At 42.3% G+C, this 14,449-nt stretch overlaps 1 protein-coding gene across 1 annotated transcript in view; it reads right to left on the bottom strand.

The window, feature by feature from the left end:
• The window catches only part of Mroh2b (maestro heat like repeat family member 2B), a 62,668-nt gene that overhangs the window by 39,700 nt on the left and 8,519 nt on the right, over positions 1-14,449 (bottom strand). The window contains exons 7-17 of the mRNA XM_021208659.1: positions 12,466-12,606; positions 12,041-12,133; positions 11,870-11,939; positions 9,071-9,184; positions 8,184-8,257; positions 6,828-6,950; positions 5,755-5,868; positions 3,791-3,947; positions 3,592-3,632; positions 2,703-2,844; positions 1,703-1,746 (exon numbers count right to left, since the gene is read on the bottom strand). Coding sequence (XP_021064318.1) covers positions 1,703-1,746; positions 2,703-2,844; positions 3,592-3,632; positions 3,791-3,947; positions 5,755-5,868; positions 6,828-6,950; positions 8,184-8,257; positions 9,071-9,184; positions 11,870-11,939; positions 12,041-12,133; positions 12,466-12,606 — 1,113 coding nt within the window. The remainder of the gene's footprint in view (positions 1-1,702; positions 1,747-2,702; positions 2,845-3,591; positions 3,633-3,790; positions 3,948-5,754; positions 5,869-6,827; positions 6,951-8,183; positions 8,258-9,070; positions 9,185-11,869; positions 11,940-12,040; positions 12,134-12,465; positions 12,607-14,449) is intronic.

Here is a 14,449-nt window from a genome sequence, read left to right as displayed (position 1 = left end):
GAGAGAGAGAGAGAGAGAGAGAGAGAGAGAGAGAGAGAGAGAGAGAGAGAGAGAGCTTTCAAAGAGGGAATGAAATGTCCTTAGGAACCAAACAGAGGCACAGGTGCATTTCTACCAACTTGTCCTTTTCTAAGTAGATCTTCTTGATCTCACCAGAATTTCCCAAAGAGAACCAGAGGGCAGACTCTTGGATCCTTGTATTGCTTCATGGGATGATGTCTTAAAAGGAATTTTTTTTACCTCATTGGAGGACAAAAATCTATTAGGATTTCTAAAACATATTATTTCTCTTATATTCCCTCTTTTCTAAGCTTAGAAAAGAACACTTAATGTCAAAGGCCCATGAAAAGATTATGTGCACTTTTAAAACTAGCTGGAGCTCAGCTAGTGGGCCTCTTAAAGGAAAGAAATGAAATAGTCCTGAAACTTTGCGAGAAGAACATATGTTACATGGCTTTGAAAAAAAGATTAGCTGCATACTCAGGAGTGCAAGAAGGAAAGGAACTGTTTTTAAGGCTTCCTGCTAGAAAAAAAAAAAAAAGAAATTCCCCATCACAAAAAGCTATTTTAAAAACAGTAGCTGGTAAATGCGTGCTGGGGATTTTGAGACAGGAAGGAGGACATAAGCGAAGTAGGAATGTAAGAACAGAGGACCAGCTGAGCAGGGCTATCACTTTCAGATCTGCCAGTGCATATATATGTATATATATTAATCAAAAAGAAACAAATGCTGATTTTGGAAGAAGCATTGAAAAGAGGCAGAGGAAGTAATGTGGGGAGGCCACTGAAAACTAACAGTTTTGCAGTTAAACAAACAAACAAACAAACATTTATTTAGTTACTTATTGGTGCATGTGTGGAGGTGCAAAGGTAATTTGTGGGGGTTGGTTCTCTTCTTCCACCACAGAGGAATGGGGATGGAACTCCAGGTTGTCAGACTTGGGGACAAGCTCTCTGATCTGCCGAGCTATTCTGCTAGCCTGGAAAGTGGCATTCTCAGGAAGCCACCGGAAATTCTTATGCAGACAGATAATGATGGGAAATCTGCTATACCAAACAAAAACAAAAACAAAACAAAACAACAAACATAAAAACCCCCTCCCTGTCTCTGAGCTCCTTCACTGCCAGTGGCTTCCTGAGATGAAAGCCCCGCCTACTCCCATCTGCAACTTGACATTCCCCAGCACTGTTTAGATTTAACAGTTCGAGGAGTTTCTTGGCTACAGAGGAGACTGTTCTCTGGAGAAAGGATACAGCAGGGGCCCTTTGGGTTTTAGAAACCAGGGGTGGGAGAGGATAACAAGAAACAGGCAGAAGGAAAGGGTTCCATTTTGGAGCGCAGAAGTGGGCTTCACATTAATCTGTGTTTTGTGAACTACCAAGGAATGAAGGGGATAAAAATCCTTTGAGAAGTCAAGATGTAAGAAAGAGAGAGATACTGAGTACAATCATCATAACTCTCTTTAACACAAACTGAAGAACAAACATTGCTGTTCCCATTAAGACTTAAAGAAGATTTACACAATGATTTTAAAGTGCCAGTCCTTTTCTCAAGCCAAGGAGCTACCTCCTCTTTGCAATGCATTCTTTTGCTGTTAATAAGAAGAGGGATAAGGAGCTAATTTACCCTCCATGGTCAATAGTTCTTGAGGATCCCCCCTTACCTGCTGCTGCTCATTAGAGGTGTAGGACCCACCCTTACCTGTAGCAGCATGGTTTCCCACAGCACGATGCTGGCATTACTTCCTAGAGATGAGAATGAATGTTGTAACTTCAAATCAGCCAACTTCAATTCTCCCCGACTCAACATCCAGTGGAGAAGTTCCAACTCAAGCTTTCTCTTTGTTCAGGATGAGTGTTTTGAGATGAAATTTACTGTGTTGGCAACTTTAAATTTCTTGTCAAATAGTGTCCTCAATCTATGATAACATCTGTTAGTTTTGCTACTTTCAGAGTTAATGACTGAAATGAACACATTTTGTAACACGTATTTTAACATCAACAATGTTTTTCAGGTGTTTTCCTTTTGCTTTGGAAAGCTTTAACGTGTGTGTGTGTGTGTGTGTGTGTGTGTGTGTGTGTGTGTGTGTGTGTATGCGCAAGTGTGTACACGCCCTCCCCAACCCCTCCAATGCATATGCATACTGAACACATATGGGGGTCAGAGGACAACTTTCAGAGACTGTTTATCTTCTACCATGCACGTTCTGGAGACCCAACTCAGGCTGTCAGGTTTCGAGGCAAGTGCCTTTACCCACCAAGACCTTTACCTCCACCCCCACCCCGCCCCCTTTAAAAATCATATAGCCCAAGCTAGCCTCAAACTTCATTGTGTATCTAAGAATGACTTTGAATAAGATTGTTTGCCCATCTCAATTATTAGAATGAGAAGCATGCATTAGCAAGGAGCTACCTTTTAGATAATAGCAAAGGAAAATATTTGTATTTGAAGGGGGGGGGGGAACCAGAGCAAAAAGAAAAGTTCCCATAAAGCTGCCGTTCTGACCCATGACCATAACCTGCTGAGAGCTAGATGGTAAGGAGTCAAGTCAAACAAAAGAGCTGACTGCCTTACCTAGCATGCTCTTTGCCTTAATTGCCTAAAAGGAGCACTGTTGCCTTATGGGGTTACAGAAAAATGGGGCAGCATTTCTCGGTGGTCTTGCCTCTTAGCATAAAGACACAGCCACACTATCTCATACCTTCCAGAGGCCGCAGGAGCGCAGGCATGCGTGTTTTCCACACCTCTACCAGTTTAGGATGGATTATCTCAGGCATAATCTTCAGAAGACCTATTGCACCGGCCCCACACAACTGCCCTAAACTGGCCAGTATAGAGATTACCTATAAGGCAGAGCAGGGAATGATCAAGTGAGAATGTGTGTAACGGGGCCACATTGGCTTTGTCCTCACATTTTCCTCCCATCCCTAAATTAAGTGATCTTTTAACAAATAAGCTAAGTCTCTTCTCATTCAAGGACAAAATTAATATTTACTATTCTTTCATTTATCTGTTCTTTTTCCTTCCTTCCTTCCTTCCTTCCTTCCTTCCTTCCTTCCTTCCTTCCTTCCTTCCTTCCTTCCACTCTTTCTTTGGCCTGAGGATGAAGGTGAAAAAAAAATACATGGAAACAAGGAACAGAAAACTTAATGGAAAGAATCAATATTTGTATTTACTCATTAATTAAATAAGGACATGTAGATTATTATTTGAATAAAGGATATGTTTGTGGCCAGATATGGAGAAGAGAAATCTACACTGTAGATATGGGGTTCGATTGATGGTACTCACGCATGAGATTCAGTGCACCTTTATTTTAATTTTAATTTTGGGAGGCTCATCTTAGGTCTGAACCTGCATCCCATGTTTATTTTTAAATAATTTAAGTTTGGTAAGAATTTCAGAGCGAGAAGATTATCTTGTCAGTAGTAAGTTTTCATAAATGCCATCAGTGTAGCTGATAATCATCATTTCCTCTTAGTGTGTCTTTGAAAATGTTTAAGCAATTTTTTTTTCAGAATCTTTATTTTAAACTGAACTTTCTGTATTATCAGCTTAAATGTATCCCATCTTGGTTCTTTGTCACTCACCAGAAGTCGTGCCAGCAGCTGCTGGGGTGAAGGAAGTTTCACTAGAAAGAGAAAGCAATTTTCATCATCACCGCAGGGGGGGGGGGGCCCGGGGAAATTCAGACTGGGGTCAGGTATGAGCTCAAAGTGTGGTTGGTAGCCATTCTGGAATGAGTCTCTCAGAACAGAAAAGTTTTGCTTTATTTATGGATGTACGAACCAGTTCCTGTAGAGACGACAAGTGCTGTTGACTCCTGGATATCACGCTTCTTCTTCTCTTCCGCCATGATCAGAATTCGGATGATGTTAAACAGGTAGTCCAGTGTTCCCGTGTATTCCTCGGGTACCACGTAAGTCAGGATTCGAGGCCATAGCACCTGTAGGACACATGGAAAGTGTTACTTCTCGTTTTCTGTACTTCCCAATAGCCTCGTATGTTGAATATCCCCTTTTGTTTTAGAATCTCCTCTTTTGTGTGTCAGTATTTCAGTTTTCAGGTTGTGTCAAAGAGAAATGAACATGTCTAGCATTCATGTTTGAGTGCTAGTTGTAGTGAGTGTGGGTGGGTCTTTCTCCCTGGAGTTGCTTCTTGACTTTGGAGTGGGAAAATTCTTCACTTTGAATGATGGCTCGAGGCCCTAAGGGTAGACCTGCGCCTCTGTGCTCCCTCCACAACGTCAGGGTTCTTCTTGTCAAAGTGACAACTGAAACTACCCCACATGCTTTCTCCAACTCCAACGCTGAAGTGACACTGCCCTGGGGAGAATGGGGATGAGAGGATGACTGGACAAGAGGACGACTGGGCGTGGCTATTCCTTGTGCTCTGTGGCTCCATTGCAGCTTTCCCTAGTTCTGATAGAAACCCTGGCATCAGCTTGGGCTTTGTGTATTGGCAACTTGTATTTAATCATGAATTCCCCCATTTCCCTGTAAGACTTCTCATGCCCTCCCAGTTTCGCTTGTATTCGGGTGCTGCTGTATGACTCTTATAACTGGCATCTGGACTGATAGACAGTTTCTTTAAAGTTGCCTTCGTGCTATTCCATGGAGTCCCCACACGCATTCTTTTCTGTATTTAGCCTTTGATTAACATTTTTATTTGTTCATCATCCACGAGGCAATAGTTCAATATGCCAGATTCTTTGACGTTTAGTCAGGGAATCCTAAATGTCAAGAATACTGGGATATATTTCTTCTCTTCTACTTTACTGACTCCTTGATAAGAAGGTTTCAAACTTTAGTGTGCACCAGAAACACTGGCACTTTTTCGGATGTAGACTCTGATATGCTGATCCATTAGCTTTATAGCTTCAAAATATGCTTCTGAAACAAGTATTCCAAATAACTCAAGAACTATATACTAGCCTAGAGGAAGACTCAGATCCACTGTAATTGGAGGGGGAGACCCTTTTGACTGCATCCTGGTTGGAACAATGATTCTGAGTCATCAAAATTTATTTTCAGGTTATTTTGCTCAAGAAAAAGAGTTTCTTAGGATCCTTGCTTTGAAGTTTAGATTAACTTGGTCTCCAACTATCCCTGAGCCTGGGTACATTAACACTGCTCTTTCTTCTTTGCAATATTTCTAGGTAAGTTAAGATAACTTAAGAGCAGTAATATATTAGAATCCCTATGAACTGAAATGTACTCTCTACACATAGGTGACCTGTACCCACTGCCTTAATTGTAGAGTTTTTCTGGCTTTGAGAAACATCTCTCAGCCATACACTGAGCATCAAACTGCAGTTCTTACAGCATATCAAGAAAGCTAAGGCTATACCTTGTGCAACCTCATGCCTTTAACCCCAAGTGAGCAGGTCCCTAGACAGGTGACCACAGTAACTTAAATGGTAATGAAAGTCCCTCATTGAGGGGCGGCTGCCTCAGACTCTATTTCCCTGCCACTGGATCCCCTTCCCCTACCTGGAGTGATAGAGGGTGTGCATAGTCCAGCTGGGATTAGATGTCTCAGGGTGGGGTGGTACCCAACTGCGGCTACCCCTTCTCTGAGGTGAAGAGGAGTCATGGGGGGGGGAGGGATTTGTTAGGGTGGGACTGGAAGGAAAGGAAGGAGGTGGGGCTGCAACCAGGGTGTAAAGTGAATTAAAAGAAAAGTAAATTATTGGAAAAAAACCCAAAAAACAAAAACAAAAAAAAAACAAAGAAGAGAAGAAAGTCCCTTACCTGGGGCATCCCAATCACCAGTGGGTCCAGGGACTTTAAGACCTCGAGGCTTGTCTCTTGAACAGATTTTTCTCCATTTGCATCTTCTTGAGAGTTAGATTTAATTGGGTTTTCCTTTAAGAAATGATAAACAATTTCCTTTAAGCTTACTTTGGTGTGCTTTCAGACTTGGGGCAGAAGACATTAGCGGTCAGCTGAAGGGCTCATGGAATCACCGATCTGGATTCCTTAATACCAATCATGTCGCCATTGGAGAAATGGGCTAGAAGATACAGGATTGGCTGAAACATCAAAAGAAGGACTCTAAGGTTCTCTTCGATGCTGTTCTTTTTCTCTGTCGTCTAGGCTCTTACCATGTTCTCTAGGGAAGAAAATGCAAATCACAGTTTGCCAGTGGAATGGGTTCTAATTTCAGGTGTGACCCTCTTCCTAGAATGGCTGAGATCTCGCGCACACTCCTGGATGGAAAGCTAGTCTCAGTTGCTATGGCCCGGATGTCTTTTTCTCTTACAGACTCAAATGTTGAAATCTTAAACCTCAAAGTGATGGTATAAATAATGGTGGCACTCTGCTCCGAAGATGGTTAGGTTGTAGGCACGTGATCGAATGGGAGTTTTGTGGAAGTGACCTAAGAATCAGCCAGTCCCTACATCGAGAGTGGCCTCACTGAGAAAGCACTGTGTGGGAGGAAGATCTCATCAGAAACAGACTCTCAAATATTGTTTAGAAGCTGCCCAGCTGGAGGTATTTATTTGTGGCTCAAACAATCTAAGTCACCACTGTAGCATGATGTTGTGTCTAAAGCCATTTAAATTGTCCCGGCCTCCCCCATCTGAGGCTCTTGGAGGGAATGTTGCTTCCTAAGAGAAAGCTGACTTATCCTAGGGTACATTCGTGTTAAATGAGAAATGACGTCAGTGAAAGGGGAAGGGATCTGAGAGAACTGGGGGGTTAGAGAAATAATAAAAGTGGTTAGTCAGAGCTTGGACTTGGGCACCATCATTTTCTTTGAGGTTCATTGAGTCAGCTGCCCTTGAAGGATAATTACAATCACAACTCTAGCTTGCTCATACCAGGTTCCTGTTGGACATGGCAAACTGAGAGAAGATGTAATCGATCAAGGGCCATCCTTCCCGAGCTTCCACGTATCCTTTTTCACACATGGTTTGGATGAGAAGAAGGGTGGACTTCCTTACCTGGAAGAGGAGTAACACAGCTGAAATGATTTATGCATCGCAGAGGAGAGGGTGGCCCGTCCACGTGCCTGCCACTCCATCATGATTTATTCCAGAATCTCTTAGGGAGAAATTTGTTCTTTTCATGAGTTCCAAGCTACTATTTCATATGAAAATTAAAATAACCATTCATTTTTTTCTTATTTTTACTTTTCTCACATGAAAAATGTCAATCGAATAACAGGATACAGGAAACAGCAGCAATTGCCCACTTATAAGACTTAATCTTGATGCTCTCAGGTTGAATATAAGACATCTACGCTAAGAAAAAGACCCATGGCTTATTTTTGGGAAGAAAGTACACTATCTTTTAAAGAAATATTTCTTTTTGAAATGATAATATAATTATATCATTTCCCCATTCCCACTGAATCCTCTCATATATTTCTCCATGTTCTGTTTCATATCTATGCCCTCCCTTTTTTGTTGTTACTACACAGACACACACACACACAGACACACACAAACAGACACACACAAACAGAGACACACACAGACGCACACATGTATATGTAATCGATTTACTAAATATGTATATACAAAATGCCCTGTGCGTATAGTGTTTCTTGAATGTGTATGTTTTTAGGACTGACCATTTGGCATTGGATAACCAGTGCTCTTCCCCAGGGAAGATTCTTCCACTCTCAGTATTTAGTAGTTGCTACTATTCTTTCCCCTGCTCGTGGTTAGCATGTCTCTTGTTCTTGTTCAGCTTACATTTGGTAGTCATATTTTAAAAGAAAATTTCTATTTATTTTGTGTGTACATGTGCATGGTTGCATGCATTCTATAGCACATATGTGGAGATAAAAAGACAACTTGCTGGAATAAGTATTTCCTCCCAGTATGTAGATACTCAGGATTAACTCCCAGGTTATTATGCTTAGCAGCAAGTGCATTTTCTCACCGAGCAGTCTCTTCAGCACATAGCATCTTTGTAAGTAACCTTAAAAAAAAAATCCATTTGAAGAACATCACAGAGTTGGGATGGGAAAACTCTTTGATTCCACTAAGAAGCCTCTGAACTGCATGTAAATTAGAATGTAATTTATCTTTTGGGGTTGAGTTCTTTTAAAAAAAAATGACAATGACCACTGAGCAATTTATAAAAAAGTTTCACACTAGGACCAGAATAATTTTAGTCATTCCTAAAGCCACCACCAGCCAAATAGAAGTGCCAGTTAACTTCCTTACTTTGACACTGAGGTCACCCATGACAAGTTTGACTGTCTTTTCGATTGAAGTCGTGTGATTCCTAAACTTGGGCTCTGAAAATCAAAAGGAGAAACTAAGGTCAGAAACAGTAGGAATACAGTGCCATCTAGAATTGGTGAAAACCTATAGACTCAAAGCCCACAATTCGAAGGCTCTGCTCGTTAACACTATACTCTTTCCTCTCCTATCTCTTCTATCTTCTGATCATTAACCATGTCAATTACCCTTTTAGTTTTCTGTTACATCTCTTTCTTCCATCACAGGTTAAATTACAGCATGCATTGAATACACCATGCCCAGGCTGTAAAATTTAGGACTATTTTGTATTGTTACCAGCCGATTCTTAAACAACTAGACTTTTAAACCTACCATGTTATGAAAAAAATTGAATTCTCACATTTTACTGAATTCAGGATATCAACCATTTTATAGTATATCTTTTTTTTTACTGTAACAAAAAAGAAAAAATACAGTGGACAATTAGAATTAAAAATATTAATGAAAACATGTTCTCTACTATAAAAATGTAAATTTTGGAAGTAATGTGATACAGTGATTCATTACATTCTATTCTATTCTAAATGCAGAGAATTCTATACCCCTTCACCAAAATGCTCAGTCTTCTAATTTCTAAAATTTAACTCTTCAAGTTTCTTTATCTTTCTCAATGAAATGCATTTGTACATTTCACAAAAGAAGAAAAATAACTGAAAATGCCTGCTTAGATGGGGAGGTTACAGAAGATCAATAAGGCAGTTTTGCCTGTATGTGACATCACACAGAAGATGTAGCAGAGGGTTTGGGGACCATGGGCCTCTGCGACTGTCTTGCTGATGAACTATTCTGGCTTCATCTTTAATGCTTACCCTCAGCATTGATAGTTGATCTTAACAGAGTTAAGATTCCTGTTCGAACAGCCTCATTGGTACTTCTTATTTGTTCATCAAAAAAATCCAGGAGGTCTACAGGGTTGGCATGAGCTGCAGGTTTAGAAACACCAAGCTTGTGAGAATACCTTCAAAAGATTCATATTAGCATATGCTAAGTACACATTACATTATTTCAATATGTGCATGTAACATGGAGGGGCTCATTTTCTTTGTAGGTAAGGTACTTGTGAATGAGAGGACAGGAGTCTCCTCTTGAGGACTGTCAGGGCCACTCTGTGGTTGGTTTTGTGACTTCTGCGCATTGGTAGTTCTGTAAGTAGTAGCTGAGAAGTTTGTTTTCTAAGATACTTGCAAGGTTTGGGTTACTCTCCTCCAACCTGTGTCCTTAGCCTCCTGTGGAAGTTAGGGGTGTTGCAAAGACAATCTAGAGAAGGCTAGTAGAAGGGATACTAATTCAAAGGAACTAATGTCCCTATAAGAAGAAAAGGGATGCATGAAGCGGCGTGGCAAGACCAAGGAAGATGGAGGCAGAAGCTGGACTGATGCCTCACCAGCCCAGAAGCTAGAGGGCTACAGGGCAGAACAATGGAATGCCTGGGTCGAGGGAGGGCAATGTGAGCTAGAAGTGATCAGAGTAAAGTGACCTAGAGAGTTTAGACATACAGGGAAGAAGAATGTACACCATCAGAGGAGTTGGGAGGGGACAGGGAGGGTTGGAGAGACTGCTCAGCAGTCAATGGCACTAATTGCTCGTCTAAAGGGTCATGACTTGGTTTCCAGCACCTACACGATGCTTCAAAGTCATCTTTCACTCCAGTCACAGGTAACTCAATGCCGTATTCTGGTTTCCAAAGACATTGCACACACACACGGTGCACAGGCATACACACAAGTGAAATACATGTAAGTGGATGGAACTAGAAAATATTGTCTCAGTGAGGTAACTCAGATACTAAAGAACACACATGGTATGCACTCACTGATAAGTGGATATTAGGCAAAAGCTTGGAATACCCATGATTCCACTCATAGACCATATGAAGCTCAAGAAGAAGGAAAACCAAAGGAGTGCTTGAGTCCTTCTTAGGAGGGGGGAACAAAATACTCCCAGGAGGTAGAGGGTGATAAAGGCTTGGGAGGAACAGAGGAGGGGGAGGAAAAAGGGGGCAAGATTGGGTATGGGAGGAGATGGGGATGATAGACAGAGGGTCAGGAAATTGAACAGAGGTGTGTAGCAATGGGGGATGGAGAACTGGGGTTAGCCACCAGAAAATCCCAGATGCCAGGAAAGCAAGAAGCTCCCAGGACACAATGGGGATGACATTAGCTGAAATACCTAACAAAGGGAGAACCTCTAGAGACCATACCCAGGTTTGGCAAGGCCCCTGGTTGGGGGATGGGGCCACCAACTCATCTCCAAATTTTTAACCCAGAATGGCTCCTGTCTAAAGGAAATCGGGTTCAAAGAGTGTAGCACAGACTGAAGGAAGGGCCATCCAGAAACTGCCCCACCTGGAGATCCATCCCATATACAGACACCAAACCCAGACACTATTGCTGATGCCAAGAAGTGATTGCTGACAGAAGCCTGATATAGCTGTCTCCTGAGAGGCTCTGCCAGAGCCTAACAAATATAGGTGGGGATGCTCACAGTCAACCATTGGACTGTGCATGGGAACCCCAATGGAGGAGTTAGGGAAAGGAGTGAAGGAGCTGAAGGGGTTTGCAACTCCATAGGAAGAACAACAATATCAATCAACCAGACTCCCCAGAGCCCTCAGGGACTAAACCACCAACCAAAGAGTACACATGGAGGGACCCATAGCTCCAGGTACATATGTAACAGAGGATGGCCTTATCTGGCATCAGTGGGAGGAGAGACCCTTGGTCCTCTGAAAGCTCTATGCCCCAGTGTAGGGAAATGTGGGGGAGGTGAGGTGGGAGTGGGTGGGTGGGTGGGGGAGCACTGTCCTAGAAGCAGGGGGAAGGAGGATGGGATAGAGGGTTTCCAGAGAGGAAACTGGGAAAGGGGATAACATTTGAAATGTAAATAAATAAAAGTATCCAATAAAAAAATGTCAAAAAATACTTAAAATCATAATAGATATGCAATGAAGTAAGAGAGCTCTGGAGGAGGTGGTCTTTCAGAGGAATCCAGTGCCTGTTCTCAAATGTGCTGACACAGGGGCTTTGACATCTCCTTTGTCATCTGTGCCAGGTATTTAAAAGATGACAGAAAGGAGAAGTATCATAATGCAGAAGTAAAACAAAGAGAGAGATAGAGGGAGAGAGAAGACAAAAGAAAAGGAAAAGAGGAGAGAGAATTTTATTTATTTATTTATTTGAGAGAAATTTTTTTTAAAACGTTCTTGAGATTGAAGGAATGACCAAGAATGAGACAAAGAACCGAGCCATGACTTAGGACTTGAAAATATCACAGCATCTGATATACTCAGAGGAAAGCAATCTCCTATCTTTTAGGGTGAGAAATTCATGCTGGCTTCCCAGAAAAAAAATCATCTGGTTGGTAGCAGATAATATTCTCTACCCAGAATCACCCTGTCCTGGGTAGCCTGGCACGACTTACCGCCCTACCCATGCCACTCCTCCTGTGATCCTCTAGGGGTGGGGGGTGGGGGGAGAAGGATAGGCAGAGACTGCTGTGAGCTGAAGGAACATTCTGTATGTTTGGAAGCAGTCCCAGTGACAGCACACACTCTCCCATCGTTGTCACTTTGAGTTCTCTCTATTAGCACTCGGGATGCTGAGTCCTACCTAGAATGAGGAAACAGCTTGAAGCTTCAAGTTTGTTTTCCTTTATTGGTGGTTCTGGAACTTTGCAGATCTGAATAGGGGGAAACAACAACAATCAGAGAGTAAGCGGAAGTCCAAGGAGGAGAAATAACGCGAACCGAACAAAGAGATCCGACGGCATGGACTTCCTACCTGGTGGAGCAAACTGCTGAGGATTGATCTTCTCAGGTTCTTGGGAAGGACAGTGTCATAGAGGACCGTGGCGGTGAGGATCTCTTTCAGACTCTAGAACGGAAGCACTCATGGGTTAGTGGACTGCTGCCGCCAATGGAGCAGCCACACAGGATATCCAGGACAAAGAAGGAGTACATTTTATGAGAAGAACAAGCCCAACCATGCTACAGTTATGAGAGTTTTCGTAGGGATTCTGATGTCACCGGCTCGGAAGGACAGTTCTTTGCTCCTCTTTGCAGTTTCTGTCAGCAGTTGCAGTGAGCTCTTTCTGCTATGCCCCAGCGCAGGGCTAAAGGGGGCTAACGAATAGGTGTTTGAGTTCCCTAAGCCTTTTTGACACCTGGTGTCCTCAGAAAGGTTTCAAATGGAGCCTCTCCTCTCACCTGTGTGACATAGAAATCACTCTCCTTGTCTCGGTACTGGAGGAGGAGCCAGGATATTTGGCTCAGCACGAATTCATAAAAGTCTTCCCGATGCAGCAGCAGGCTCACGGTGGGGCCATGGGCCTTAATTATGGCCAAAGCCTATAAAGGCAATGAACAATGATCACTGATGGCACTGTGCTATGTTTTGTGGGTGGCGTTCAGTGTATGGGTGCTTTGGGGACTCCATAAACACAAAAATCTCCTTTAGGGGGAAAAACACCTTTAGAAACAAAGCCGTTCTGTTTTGCTTTGCTTTTTATTTTTATTTTTTTGAAAATGCACGAGCAACAAACAGCATGTGTAACCACATCTATGTCTATGTGGATGTTCGTTTCAATATTTGTTCTTTGTTTTCAGTGTATGATTCCCCCTGCCCTCTGTGTGTGTATACATGTGCAGATGTGTGCATGATTGAGGCTCACATATGGAAGTCAGAGGACAACCTCAGGTGTCAGTCTTAATCTCCCATCTTGTGAGACAGGTTGTTTTTGTTGCCGTGTTAGTCAGGCTCGGCAGCCTAGAGCGTCCTCTAACTCTCATGCCTTTGCCTCTCAGCACCCAGTAGGAGTGTGCTGAGAATTCAGAGCCTGCCCTGCCATGTGTGACTTCTGTGTGAGTCCCAGAGATCCAAATTAAAGGTCATCAGACTTGTGTGACAAGTGCTTTACCAATATCTCTCATAGTCGACTTTCTTTCAACATATTAATTAAAAATTTCCCTGATATTATAAAATACATGGGGACTCCATATTTCCTCAAGATTAAAACCTTCCATTCGGAGGGAAGCTTGTAAAGACACGGGATGGGAATTAAAATGATAGGGTATTTTCAGGGGAGATGAAACATTCCTTCCAGAGGGGAAGTCTGTTTTTAGTGAGTACCTCACCATCTGAGATGATGAGTTTTCACTTTGCAGAGAAGGTAATCAAGACACAAGTTGTTCATATGAAGATGAAACAGTAAGATGTAAGAGGAGGTGAAACACTGCATCCTTCTGAGAGGCTTATTAATAAGCTCAGAAAAAAAAAATTAGTGTCTTCAGGAAGTTCCTGAAACAGACACGGTTCACTAGGTCCCTCTTTCCCCAGGCATATAGAAGCAGTAAGGATGGCTGAGAGACTTTCTCAGACAAACTGAACTGCCTGAAAGAAGCAGAAACCATCTGAGCTCCCTAGAAGAGGCTCAGAACAACTGGGCTACCCAGACACTCTTCATCTGAAGGTTTTGTAGCACACTATAAGATTCTCCCTTCCTTGAACTGTTACCCATGTTGGGATGGGCTTTGGTGATGTGGCTGTCTTGGAGTCATTTCTGCTTCTGTACCTAACCCCTCACCTAAATGCCTGTAAGTCCAATAAAACCTATTGGTTCACCAAGTTGGACCTTGGTGGGCCTTGGCTCTACTGTCAGTCCCCTGTCCTTGGTGAGTTGATGCTTGTTCATGAATTCCCTAGACAAGTGTCACACACCATTGCGCACTATTTTGTCGGTTTCCCCTCACGCTATTCCCCCCTACAATATTCTACTTACTTTCCTGCTTTTCTCAGGGTAAATTAGTTAAGATGCTTTGTTCTGAATTCCCTACCTCCACTTCTTACAACCCCCACCTCCCCAAAGTCCACGGTAACCTAGCTTCCATTTGACACTGGGGAAGAACAACTTCCAGAGCAGAACACATGACAAAGATTGATCATAAAAGTCTAGAGTCTCACTATCTTTTTGTCAAAAAAGTGATTTTTTTAAAAAGTAAAAACAGTGTAGTGTATAATTTGATAGCCTACATTCTGAAGCTAATATATGTGGTGATCTGTTTGTTTTACTTGAGTCTGTGTCAGCTGCGATGGTTCTTCTAATGTCCCTTACTGGGCACTTAATGTCCCTTACTGGGCACTGCATACTTTCCAATTTCTTCCTTTTTTTTTTTTTTTTTTTTTTTTTTTTTT

The sequence above is a fragment of the Mus pahari genome, chromosome 11, assembly GCF_900095145.1.
Source record: "Mus pahari chromosome 11, PAHARI_EIJ_v1.1, whole genome shotgun sequence".
NCBI classification, from domain to species: Eukaryota; Metazoa; Chordata; class Mammalia; order Rodentia; family Muridae; genus Mus; species Mus pahari.
Note: the sequence above shows the minus strand (reverse complement) of the source record. Positions and strands in the feature narration are given on the sequence as shown.